The sequence below is a fragment of the Syngnathus typhle genome, linkage group LG6 (assembly GCF_033458585.1).
Source record: "Syngnathus typhle isolate RoL2023-S1 ecotype Sweden linkage group LG6, RoL_Styp_1.0, whole genome shotgun sequence".
Taxonomy (NCBI): Eukaryota; Metazoa; Chordata; class Actinopteri; order Syngnathiformes; family Syngnathidae; genus Syngnathus; species Syngnathus typhle.
Window position 1 is genome coordinate 8,869,138 of NC_083743.1, and position 12,090 is coordinate 8,881,227.

At 41.9% G+C, this 12,090-nt stretch overlaps 1 protein-coding gene across 10 annotated transcripts in view; it reads right to left on the minus strand.

The window, feature by feature from the left end:
- Positions 1-12,090, minus strand: part of LOC133155131 (arf-GAP with Rho-GAP domain, ANK repeat and PH domain-containing protein 1-like) — a 29,051-nt gene that overhangs the window by 13,099 nt on the left and 3,862 nt on the right. For 8 of the 10 annotated variants that reach the window (XM_061280163.1, XM_061280165.1, XM_061280162.1 and 5 more), the window contains 12 exons: positions 10,515-11,563; positions 8,157-8,320; positions 7,731-7,819; positions 7,573-7,655; positions 6,578-6,730; positions 5,834-5,903; positions 5,620-5,740; positions 5,325-5,509; positions 5,056-5,162; positions 4,109-4,308; positions 3,761-3,846; positions 3,432-3,614 (listed from right to left, as the gene is read on the minus strand). In XM_061280163.1, the coding sequence (XP_061136147.1) occupies positions 3,432-3,614; positions 3,761-3,846; positions 4,109-4,308; positions 5,056-5,162; positions 5,325-5,509; positions 5,620-5,740; positions 5,834-5,903; positions 6,578-6,730; positions 7,573-7,655; positions 7,731-7,819; positions 8,157-8,320; positions 10,515-11,521 (2,448 nt within the window). In that variant the 5' untranslated portion in view covers positions 11,522-11,563. The other 2 variants (XM_061280169.1, XM_061280170.1) reach the window with 2 other exon arrangements.

Genomic DNA, 12,090 nt, shown 5'->3' on the forward strand with positions numbered 1-12,090 from the left:
CTGGTAGTGAATGTCATGCCCGCAGATGCACACATTCTGGTGTGCACCCCCATATTTCTTCATTGGTCCAGATATTAATTCCAGATGAGGAAAACTATTTTTTTCCACATCATTTTCCAACGTTACCTCACCTGAAATAGTTTATAGAGTGGGGTGGAATGACAAGGAGAAATAACAGACAAAAGGGGTTGACTTCAAAAATGGAGTAGGCAAAAGACAAAACAAAGAAGAGGAGATAAGATAAAAGAAACATGAAGCAAAAATTAATATATAAAAAAAGAGAGAATGACTAATAGGTCAAATGAGTGAAAAAGTGCAACTTTTCTTCTTCTGTTTGCAAAATCTCATTGGAATGGAAGCATACAAAAGTTCCACAATCACCACCTTGCAAATCTGCCTTTCCTCGCAGTACACAATTATTTTTTTCATTTTTTTCTCTGTTTAGGTGTTAATGATGGCTGTCTTTGACCTTTTATTTATGCAAATCCAATTTCCTTTAGGCACTTTCTAACGGTTTCCGCCCCATTTGGTCCTGTTTGTCTGACATGTCTGTGATCTGTTTTGTTTTTCCTCTACAAATTCACACAATTGAAAGAACATCCTCTAAGACCGGTGATTTCATTTTTTTTCCCGTGGCTCATGCATGAACAGAATTGGCTCTCTGAAATTGACCTATTACCGATGAGCAGTTGGCATGACAGCAGTAAACCAAGGTTAAGAAAAATAAAATAAAAAAATATGGCTGACAGATGAGCCGCCCTTAGCAGGACCGGCTAAATATATGCCAACACGATAGAGCTCATTAGCCCATTCAAGAGGGTCTTAGGCTCACTTCGCCATAAATCAAGAAAACTATTTATTCTATATTATATCCGTTCTACTACCTAACCAAACCGGTTTGCTAGTCTATTGGTCACAAGCCGACCGACAAATTTAGCTGAAAACATAACCTTGGACTTTCACACTTGGTAGAGGTAATAAGACTTTTTTTGGAGGGGGGGGCTGTTGAATTGAATGTTTCTTGTTTTTTTAATACTTTGCCTTTGTCGTGTAGCTTCATTAAAAATGCCAAACAGTTTAAAAATGTATGACAGTGATGTATGCCTCATATAAAGCTGTTCGACATTACACAACAACGATGCAATATTACATAATTTTCAAATGTGATCTCAATTCACCATCATGCGTCATGGAGCCGATGCTGTGCCAAGCGAGGGCACGCTCACGATAAATGTGGGTCATAATCGTATTTGGGGACAGCAAACAGGACTTCAACAAAGTTTTAAACAAATGCAACAAAAGACGCACTGTCAGATGAGAACTGTGTCCTGATTGAAGTATAGCAAAACACACACACACACGCATACACAGTCAGTCTTATGTTAGAACTTTCTTTGTTAGACTGCGACATTCTCAGTCATGCAATGCATATTCAACAATCATTTTGGACTGATTAGTGCAGGACGACGGAAAAGTTTACTAACTGGTGGCGAGGACAGAAAGCTGAAGAAGGGGTTGTGAAGCACTTGTGAAATTGAATGAAAGCGAGGAAGCACAATGATCTCCATTGACAGAAGAGCCAATCATCCACAGTACACACACACACAAACAAACACACACTAACACGCAAAATATGCCTATGCACGCTGACCTTGCTTAGCCCACTCCAGTAAGAAATAATGCAAGCACAAAGGCTGTAATGTTAAATCACTTTCAACGTAGTCCCCAATCAAAGACAAAATCAAAGGCTGCCAGAGATCCAAAGTCCATTTAAACAGATTCCTGAGTAAACTCCTGCTTCCAGCACTCAATAAAACAAACAGTCACTCTTTAAAAAGGCCCAATGCACATAAACACACACTGAGATACAACATACACTAGCAATAAACAATCTTACTTGTTGGCTTCCGCACAATTTTCCCTCTTTAAGGTGCTACAAAGTCCACAATTCCAGGGAGAGGTACGCTACTTTACATCACTGAAGTTTGAGACTAACTTGAAGGAATACTAGACATTTAGAAGCACTAAAAGGAACCAGCATTTGAGAGAGAGAAATTTTCTTTGGCAGTCACAGGCCAGCAACGAAGAGCACAGGAGGAGGAGGCGGGGTTAGAGCACATTCCAGCTCGCGCAGTGAGTAGTGATGTCACATTCGAGAAAGGGAGAAAAACAAGGAGAAAGGAAGCTGAGATGTGGGAGTAAAAGGCAGAACCAGATGAAATGGGCTTTGGGCTTGACTTTTAAGTTTTCTAAAGAGCTGCAGATGTTTTGCTTGACCCCTCACGCAGTGCCGATGGTCACAGAGTCCATTCCTCGCAGAGAGGCTTCTGGATTCCATTAGGTCCAGCATTGCAACAAAAACAGAGAATTCCAGCTCTCAAATGACAGCCGGCAAGACAAACAGTGAGAGTAGGAAAAAAAGGGGAACATGATCAAGCAAGAGGACTCAAGCAGAGGAAGGCAAAACAAACAAAAATTAAAATGTTACACTTTTATCTTTTACATTTCCCAAATGCGTAACACACACACATACACAAACACATTTCCACTTAATCTGGTGGTGGTGGGGGAGTACCCAGTCAGGTGGTAAATGTGAGTCACTCACTCCCAAACTCAATGAGAGCAGCCGTCATTGTTTGCGGTTAAGTGGGTTAAGCCACATACGAGCGAGCCAGCTGGGTCGCAAATACCGGCACATTCATCACACTAATGGAAGTAAAACTCCCTGAAAAACTTTCAGGGACTTTTTCTTTAATGCTCTCCAAAACTGCTTATGATGTTGTGACGATTATTCACTGGTCAGATCACAACAATGTACGATTGTGTCCACGCATTCAGTTCTCAACTGTTTTAAAACACTTAAAAATGAGCAACAAATTAGTACGCAATTGTGATTCAGAAGCTACATTTGTTTTCGCATCATCAATTCTGTTTGAGAGTCGAAACACATAAACCTTCTTACTGTATATGTGGGAACTTAATGCAGTTTTTTTTTTCTTACAAGAAATATCGCTGTCAAATTGAGTAATGAGTGTTTTTACTTTTGATTTTGACAAAAAAAAATAAACCTGTCAATCATTTTAATGAAAGAGGAATGCAAGAGAAAAATCGATTTCATGTGTATTCTTGAAATGTTCCGCCGTAGTATACGTGCTGCATTGAAATGTGAACCTCGAGGACAAACATGGTGCAGGCGACACTCAAGTGAGTGGCAGCGAGAGTGTTGACACATACATACCGTAAAAATGGGTGTAACGTCGATGAAGTCAACATGTCGAGACAGCGGTCAACATCTAAATCCTCCCAGTATATATCAACGCCTGCCTAAATGTCTGAATCCCCCCCCCCCCCAAATGGCCTCACTATATGCTCAAGCAATGCAGATCTTTCGAAACAAAAGCGAGTGAATTTAAGAGGAACGTGCAACTTACGTTATTCAGCTCTCTCTGGTTTCCGTATAAAGGGTGATACTTCCTATATTTGCCATGGCGGTACTTGTTAGTGATGAAACGCCGGCGGTCGTCGCTGCAGCTCGAGGGCGACAGAGCTTCGCTAGGTGGGACGTTTGCTGCCCAGAAACCGTTAATACGGTTGTTGCCAAGCAAGAGGAACACCTGCACAGGTGTGGAGAGATACAACACTTTGACACTGTATGTTCTCCTGGTAGTGTACACACTTGTCATTTATTCGTCGGGCTCGACCCAAAGAGTTTTTAAAATTTCCATCAAAGGCAACTGCCACGAATTATGTGTGTGTATACCTGTACGAGTTCTTCGGTCCAAACCTTCCTGTCCATTTTCAGACTGCGAACCTTAGAGATGTTAGGCCCCAGTCCTCTGTGCTCTCCTGAAACACATGTACACATCAAACATTCCGACTTTGAAGGAAACCCACATGTATGAAATACTTTTGTTGGCTGCAACTCTTAGATCAAGAGGAAAGTTTCCCCCCCACACGCACATTGGTCTTACATTCTCGCATCACATCAAAAAGCCATACATTCCTGATATACTGTAAACACATTTGGGAAAATACTCAAACCATCTGTACACCAAACTTCTTTCTAATTCTATAAAGATGTTATTCTCACATCCAAAAAAATGCAAACCTGCACATCGCTTGCAGATCAAAACACACAAGTTGATGGCCGCCCATTCCGGCTTGGGGGCGCCGCAATCGGCGCAGGAACTGTTGCTTGGCTCCGCCCACATCCGATCAGCAACCTCGCTATTGGACAAGGCCTCACCTATGGCATCGGTCATTGCGTCTACCCACTGATCTTTCAGTTGCTCTGACTCTGCTATGAAACTGCGGACAGACACAAACAAACTTCGAAGTGTTACTGCAGCCATCACAACATCAATGTAATCAAGTCATGGGACTCAAAAAAGTCCAAAGTGAATCCCTTCAAATCTTCTCACAAATGACTCTTATTCCGCTTTTGTCTGGCTAAATATATTGAAGTTGAAAACTGGGATCCAAACCAACTTCCAGATATACACAAATAGATTAAGTACTTCTTCTTTTTAGGCCAACACAATGTCTTTTCTCTGTGTTTGATTTAAAAACCTTGTATCCACAAATCATTACAATAAATGAACAATCACAAGACTGACACATTTCTGATTATACGTCAAAACAAATCCTCTTTGAGGGACTGGATTTTGGACCAACGTATTCAAATTAATTTTTGAAATTATTGATTTAAGATTCAACAGCCAACCAAAAATATACTGGTCATATGACAAGGCACGTACAGTTTCCACATCCTGTCAGGCTGAGTCTTTGCACAGTGGGCGGTGACGTGTCAGACAGTAAATGTCTCTCTCTCACACTCGCACACACACGCACGCGCGCACACACTCACGCACGCACATGCACGCACACACGCACCCACGATCGTAAACAAACCACACAAACTTCACCACCACTAACATGATCTGATACGAGCACTAATATATACAAAATAAAAGTCATGCAGTACAAAAGTACAAACTCAAGTCTGATATGAAAAGAAGGTGAGCAGGTATTACATTTTGTCTGCACATACAGTACCTGAAAATGCGGTAGGGTGTAGTGAGATCAAAACTGCGTCGATCAGTGACTTTAACATTTCCTACATTCATCTCAATTGATGTGATGCCCACTCCAATACGGTAGTCCTAAAGAAAGAAAAAAAAAAACAGAGGTAGTTGAAAATCAGTACTCAGACCGTTCATGCGTAGTACTCACTTGAAAAATAGTTCACACAAAAAAAACCTTCGGAAAGTACTTTAAATCTACAAACTAGTTATACAAGAAAAACAAACATTACAACCACGCACCTCTATATTTTTATAGAGAAAGACCTTGTCTGAAGCCACAACGGTATATAGTTTGGAGCGTAGACCTTTGAGCTCTAAATAGCCTTTAAACTCAGGAGTCAAAGGTGAACCAGGGGTCAATGTACTGCGTCTCTGGCGCCCTCTTGTGCAATCCTGCAGCAAATTCACCCATTCATTTCTCTCAGCTGAGAAGAGCGTGGGGGGGGGGGGGGGTGACATGCACACAAACAGTAAAATAAGTTTTAATTGCACAAGGTACTATTTAAAAAATAAACAGTTCAATAACCAGACTAACCGTCACTTTCAGCTTTAAAGATAAATGTGCGATTATTTGTGATGACCTCAAACTTAAGCTCTCCCACACTTGTCACATTAGTTATTGATGCTGTCGAGATGATTCCCTTAGAATAGACTTGCTGTAAAAGATATCAGCCACAAAAAAAATTAACCAAGCAGAAGAATATCAAAACAAACAGAACGGAGATATGGCATTGTCAGCAAGTTGTTACCTTGTCATTGTCGAAATATCTCAAGTAGTCAACATCTAGCTTTACCCATCGTCTCTGATAATAAAGGGCCCTGTGTAGAAGCATACACAGAAGAAAACACTCAAAGTGCGGGAATGTGATATCACACACACACACTAGTGACCGACCTCTGGCCTCACAAGTCCTCTTCTTGATGGTGACAAAACGGTACCAACTTATCACAGACACTTGGACTGAACGATTTTAGGAAAGATACTGAATTGCACTTTTTCTGACAAATGTTGTGATTTTGATTCAAATGACAATTTTGATCAAATCAAGCTTCTGTGCGCGATCCACTATGTACCCTAACATTTGAAACATGAAAGGAAAATGACATCAAAACCTTGAAAGCTATTACTTTGACTGTGAAAGTGAAATATTTACTATTAAAAGACTCTGACGACTATGAACAATCGCAAAACATAAAAATCGTTCAACTCTGACAGACAACATTTTTGGAGAAGAAGAATGTATTTTGGAAATGGCAAATTTCACAAGCTCCATGTGTAACATCCAGGTGCCCTAATACTGTTCATATACTGATGTTTACACATGCATCAATAGTATGCAGTTGTCCATGTTTAGCGTATCCACACATTGTGCAGAAGGCACAGCCAAATGTTTATTTTAACCAATCATAAGGAACTGCTGACTATGGCTCTTTGTTAGGACTGTTTCTCCATATCTGTGCACCCATATTCAAAGTTGCTCAATATGTCATACCCCTGAGGTGGATTCTTGTCGAGCCAGCCCATCTTGATGACAGCGGCGAGCTGGGAGCTGTCTTCCTTAGGGGGCGACGCCAGTCTGCCAGTGTTGGGCAGAAAGATGCTGCTTTGCAGGGGGCTAAGGCCTGCTTCCTCCCACACGCTAGGACTACAGATGAGCACAAATGAGCACCCACAACACGACGTAACACTAACCTCCGCAAGAAAAACAGCGAAGCATTGCCCTCAAAATAAAACATGAATGTTGTTTGTGGCAGAAGAGAAACTACAAGTTTTTCCGGTCCCTTTGTGTCAGACATTACAGGCAACCTTACGTACACTGTAATCAAATTCACTTTCACTTTGGGGCCAGTATGGAGTGAATTCCTGACAGCAGTCATTTCAAGTGTGTCTCACTGCGTGAAAAGGCCGGTACGCAGCAGTACGGATTACCAGCATACCATTTTGGCCTCTAGTGTACCGGGATTGTTTACACCGTACCTCTGTCTTCCTCCTTTGCTTTGGTAATTTGGGTACCTTAAATAAAATTTAAAAAAAATACTATTGAAAGTTTATGAGCATTTCCTCCCCTGACTCTAGTTATAGTTTATTTGGCATGTGCGCCATCATATACACATGTCAAGGAAGCTGCCAAAACCTTGCCATCAATGCAAAGGCTCACTTGAAAAAACATTTCTACAAAAATCACAAATTTAGGACGCCAAAAATTAATTACCCCACCATTGTAGGTGCATTCAAATGCAGTTGGACATTTCAAACTCTGACATTAAAATCTATCTATCTATCTATCTATCTATCTATCTATCTATCTATCTATCTATCTATCTATCTATCTATCTATCTATCTATCTATCTATCTATCTATCTATCTATCTATCTATCTATCTATCTATCTATCTGCTAATTAAAGTACTAGTGTGCCTTTGTGACAAACAGCCATTGTGTGTCTTTCGGAATGTGTAGTAAATATTATTGTCGGGTATAACTCACTCATCATCTTCTAGGAGCTCGTCATCACTGCATAAAGAACTGTACCGCCCCTTCACTGTCAGAGGCACTTGCAGGGACATTTCCTAAAAGGTGAGATTGTTGTCATTCAGACAGGTTCTAAATGAATGCAATTCCGACAAAGACCTCAAACCTCATACCCTGTCTAAAAGGTTCAATGGATGAACACTGGCATAAGATGCGTCCGGTTCTTCATAAATATCAGAATCGGAATCTGGTGGGCACACCGCTAAAACAATTCAGACAATTAGGATATAAGCAGGACTGAGACAACATAAATGCATGCACGATACTTTTGAAATACAACAAAAACCATGCACACACAAAAAAAGGATATACCCAATGGTATAGATTCAGAAAATGTGTAAATGGAACTAAAGTGATCAATTACACCGAGGTAATCAGCAGCAGCAGTCTTTGCAGCATTAACTTACTGCTGCTGGCCCTAAGAGCAGCTTTTGTTTTGCTTTGTTTACAACTCATGCAGCCACATCCGGTTCCGAATTTGAAATAAATCGGATTGATAGAAAGCGCATAAGAGAAAGATAAATATTCATAGTGCTCACTTGTTTGAGGAGGCGGCTGGGGGACTCCTTTAGCAGGCACGGCTATTTGAGTTGCAGCTTGGCTTGACTGTTGTGTGACTTGTTGAGTTTGCGGAGTCATGATGCGAGGTGGAAGCTTTGGAGTTTGCTCTTCAAGGAGCCCATCAGTCTTGCTAGGAGGAGGACTGGGGGACAAAGAAGAAGAGGAGCGGTCACCAGAGGTTTGGGGACCAGAGGAGTCTTGGAGGATCACAGTGTCGGTAGGTTGGGTCAAAATTCCCCACAGACGGCTGAGTCTATACATCCTCTGTTGGAAAGAATCCTTTCAACAAAATGTTCTGTCGATGCTCATTCCATTGGAGGAAAGAAAATGATCAAGTTTCTATACAGGGACTACAAAAACAAATGTCTTCAGACAACTTCCTTCCACACAACTCTGACAGCTGCTCTTGAGTCCATGTTTAGAAAAAATATAAACCCCTGCACAACTTGTCTCTCCGTTCTTCCGCCCTGTCAAATTTTCTCTCTCTACCTCTCATGTTGACAACATGTCTGAACCTGCGTCCTCCTATGAGATACTACGTGTAAACAACATACCACGGGACCCAATGTCTAAATGTTGGAGAGAAATAAAACATTAATATTCTATGATTTGTTTGACAAGAGAAACAGATTTGACTCATCCCTCTGAAGAAATTCCACCCATTTCAACATGGTGAACAACACGTGGGTGTCTTTTTACAGTCTCCCTCATGTGGTTCATGTCGGAAATTGGCACGCAAATAACCACAGCGAGTGTCAGTCATTGGAAAGGACAGCAGATAACTTTCAGTTTTATGTGGAATTAAAATGATAATAGGCCAGCACAATGAAGGAGTGACTAACATATCTCACAAAAGGATTCTAGTTCATCAACATATGACGAGTGACACGAACACATTTTCACAACAATGGGATTCAGACCATTGTGATTGAGCAACATGACGTCATACTAAGCATGAGCACTAACTAAAACCTCATCGTGTCATCATCAGGGTATGAGTCCTCTCAATAGGCCTCCCAAAAATAGGCCCACAATAACGGGAAACTGGACTTTTGGCTTAGTTCCTCCTATTTTTGTAGAAGAGCACTGAAAGAAAGGCACTTCTTTTGCTATAAATCAGTAGCTGCATATTTGGAGCGCTTTTTCTCTCAATTGTTCATTTACACAAACAAGCTCACATTAATTCGTATTACACAATCGAATTTCGGTTTTCATACAATGTAAATTGATGCCTTAATGCTTGTGTCGAATTCTGGGGACATTGATAGAAAACAGCACAAAGCCAATACTGAGCAAACAATTAAATCCTTCTATTTGACACACAACTACCTAATGATTTGTGGCAACCAACATTATGCAGCAATGCAGCTTGGGGAAACTGTTTCTTGTCCTGCTAAATATAGTAACCACAAGTTTAAACAAAAACTAATATTAACATGTTCCATTCATGTGTGCAGCCCCCAGAAAAAAAACATTCATTATTTTAAATACATTAAAATTGTACATAGACTGTCTCAGGTGGTTTTGTCGGAAACTGAACAAGAAATCAGACCAGCTAACCTGAAAATAGAAAACAGCAGAGACTTTATACCTTCCTTGTTTGAGATACGGAAGGGAGAAGGGGACAAAGGAACGATGGAGACAGCGAGAATATAAATCAAGTTACCTGTTGTCATGGTAAAAACAAGTCCTCTTCCCCTTATGTTGATACAGTTATTTTAAAAGACACGCTTGTCAGTAATATGAAAGTCAGAAGGAGAGAGAGAGAGAGCGAGAGCGAGAGCGAGAGAAGGAAATGGCCTGCTCACCAGAAAAAAAGGAGGTGCAACACGTTGATAACGACAACAGGACAAAATCTGAATGTGAGCAAAACTGTCGAGAAAAGGAAATCCACTTCCCCATCCATTACCCACTCTCTCAATCTCTCCATGTCACTCACAGGGTAGTTTGGAACATATTTTCGTTCTCTATTGTGACTTCCTACCTCTCACTGCAGCGACTTCCTTTTTAAGAGAGAGCAGTTTGCAAAGAGCATGTGTCCAACTCAAGAAGAATGACATTAGAACCATTACGAGCAGTTTAAAATATCAGAAAGAAAAAAAAAAAAGACATTTTTTGGCATGTTCTCAACTTCAGTGTAGGTCGTTAGTGAATTGTGTCATTGTGTCCAGCAGGTGGCAGTGTTGTCTCATAAATATTTGACTTAGTCCAGCTTGGCCTGCTACATAATCATCTCAGAAAGTTTTGCCCTTTAATAAATCAAAGTCCAAGTATTTGGTCTGAAACCTTGACAACCGTCGCGATAGAGGTTATGCTAATAGGAGTAGCAAACTTACCTTTCAATTCTGGAGGAAGAAAGTACAGGATGCCTGCTTGGTATTTTGGGGGGCCCTCTTGGTGGTGCCGAGCCAACCTTTGGAGGGAGAGGCGGAGCGTTTCTCTCTTCTCTGGGGAGAACGGTGAAGGCCATGGGGGGTATAGTTGGCATTCTATCGCTTCTCGAATCCTGGATCGACAGTGTTCGGGTGTGATGAGCCTGAGGTGGCTGGGCAGTTTCTCGTGTGACGTTCTGGGTTGAGGTGAAGGATAAAGACCGACTGTGTGCGGCTGTGTCTTTGATGAGCAACTTGGTGTGTTGAGGTGAGGTGGGGCTTTGTGCCAGGGGTGAAGGTGTCAAGGCCGTTGTGAAGCGTTGTGGCGGGCAGTTCAAGGTGCTTCGTGGGGGCACTGGCGGCAAAGACGTATCACAAGACGGATAAATGAGGGGGCTGGAATGGGAGTCCGGCAAGGCTGGAGCACTGGAGCGGAACCTTGATCTCTCTTTTGGTACTGGCCTCTTTTTCTCGGCATCTCCATCTGCCCTTTCATTATGTTCAGGAGTTACCAGCTCCTCTGTCCCTCCGGTTTTCTCTTTCATCCTGGATGCTTGTCTGTCCTTCGGGACTGGTTTCTCTCTTTCTCTGGGCGCAGGTTCAGGGGTACGCGCATTTTCTTTCTCAGCTTCACTCACAAAACGTATTTCCTGCGTTCCGGATATTGCTTCCGCAATCAAGGGTCCACTCTCCTCCATGACTTGCTCGTGCTCTGTTCTTGGATCCTGCGCAAAGATTGAATGCGCATCAACTTGCAGGGAGGTGACATCTCGAGTTTTGTTCAGACTGGCCAGGATGCGTCTCCGGTGGCCCGGAAGAGATATTCCCATCTGCTCCAGCTGATCTGGTGTGAGCTGATAACATTCCGCCAAGGTCAACAGGCCCGCGGTCTGAAACGCTTTGGAATACTGTTCGAGACGAAGCCCGCATAACCAGTCCCACACGGTGACTTCGGACTCAGAGTGAGACATGGCAATGCAGTCTTTCACACTTCAGCTCACCGTCCATGTAATCTGCAGAAGAGAGATCAATTTAATGTTTGTCTTTTCCCTGCTTGTAGCGGCCAGGTCAATAAGTACAGTAAGCAGATTGTAGTCTTGATTAGCACACTACTTGGGTAAAAGATATATTGATAATAAGTTAAAAAGATAATTTGAGGAATATTCCATTAGGCAGCCTCTGAAGACACGCAATCACAAAACACAACAGAGAGAGGAAGGGCAATTTACACCACAAACATCAGCGTGCACACACAGCTTGTCCAGTTTACGGCACGCTACTCTCTGCGGGCCAAATCAGTTATGAATGTGAAACCAATATTTACATATTGCCTTTGAGAGCTATTTTTTAAAAGCTGTTCATTTGCTGTGGGCAGCAAGTTAACGAGAAGACACATGTCAATGATGGAAGTCACTCAAAATGCATTGCTGCCGATGTTGACCCATCAATCAGGCGAGTCAGGGTTGCCACGGCAATGACACTATTCACTTAAGAACAAGCCAGTGTGCCAAAGAATTGTACCTGGATAGCAAAAGTCACA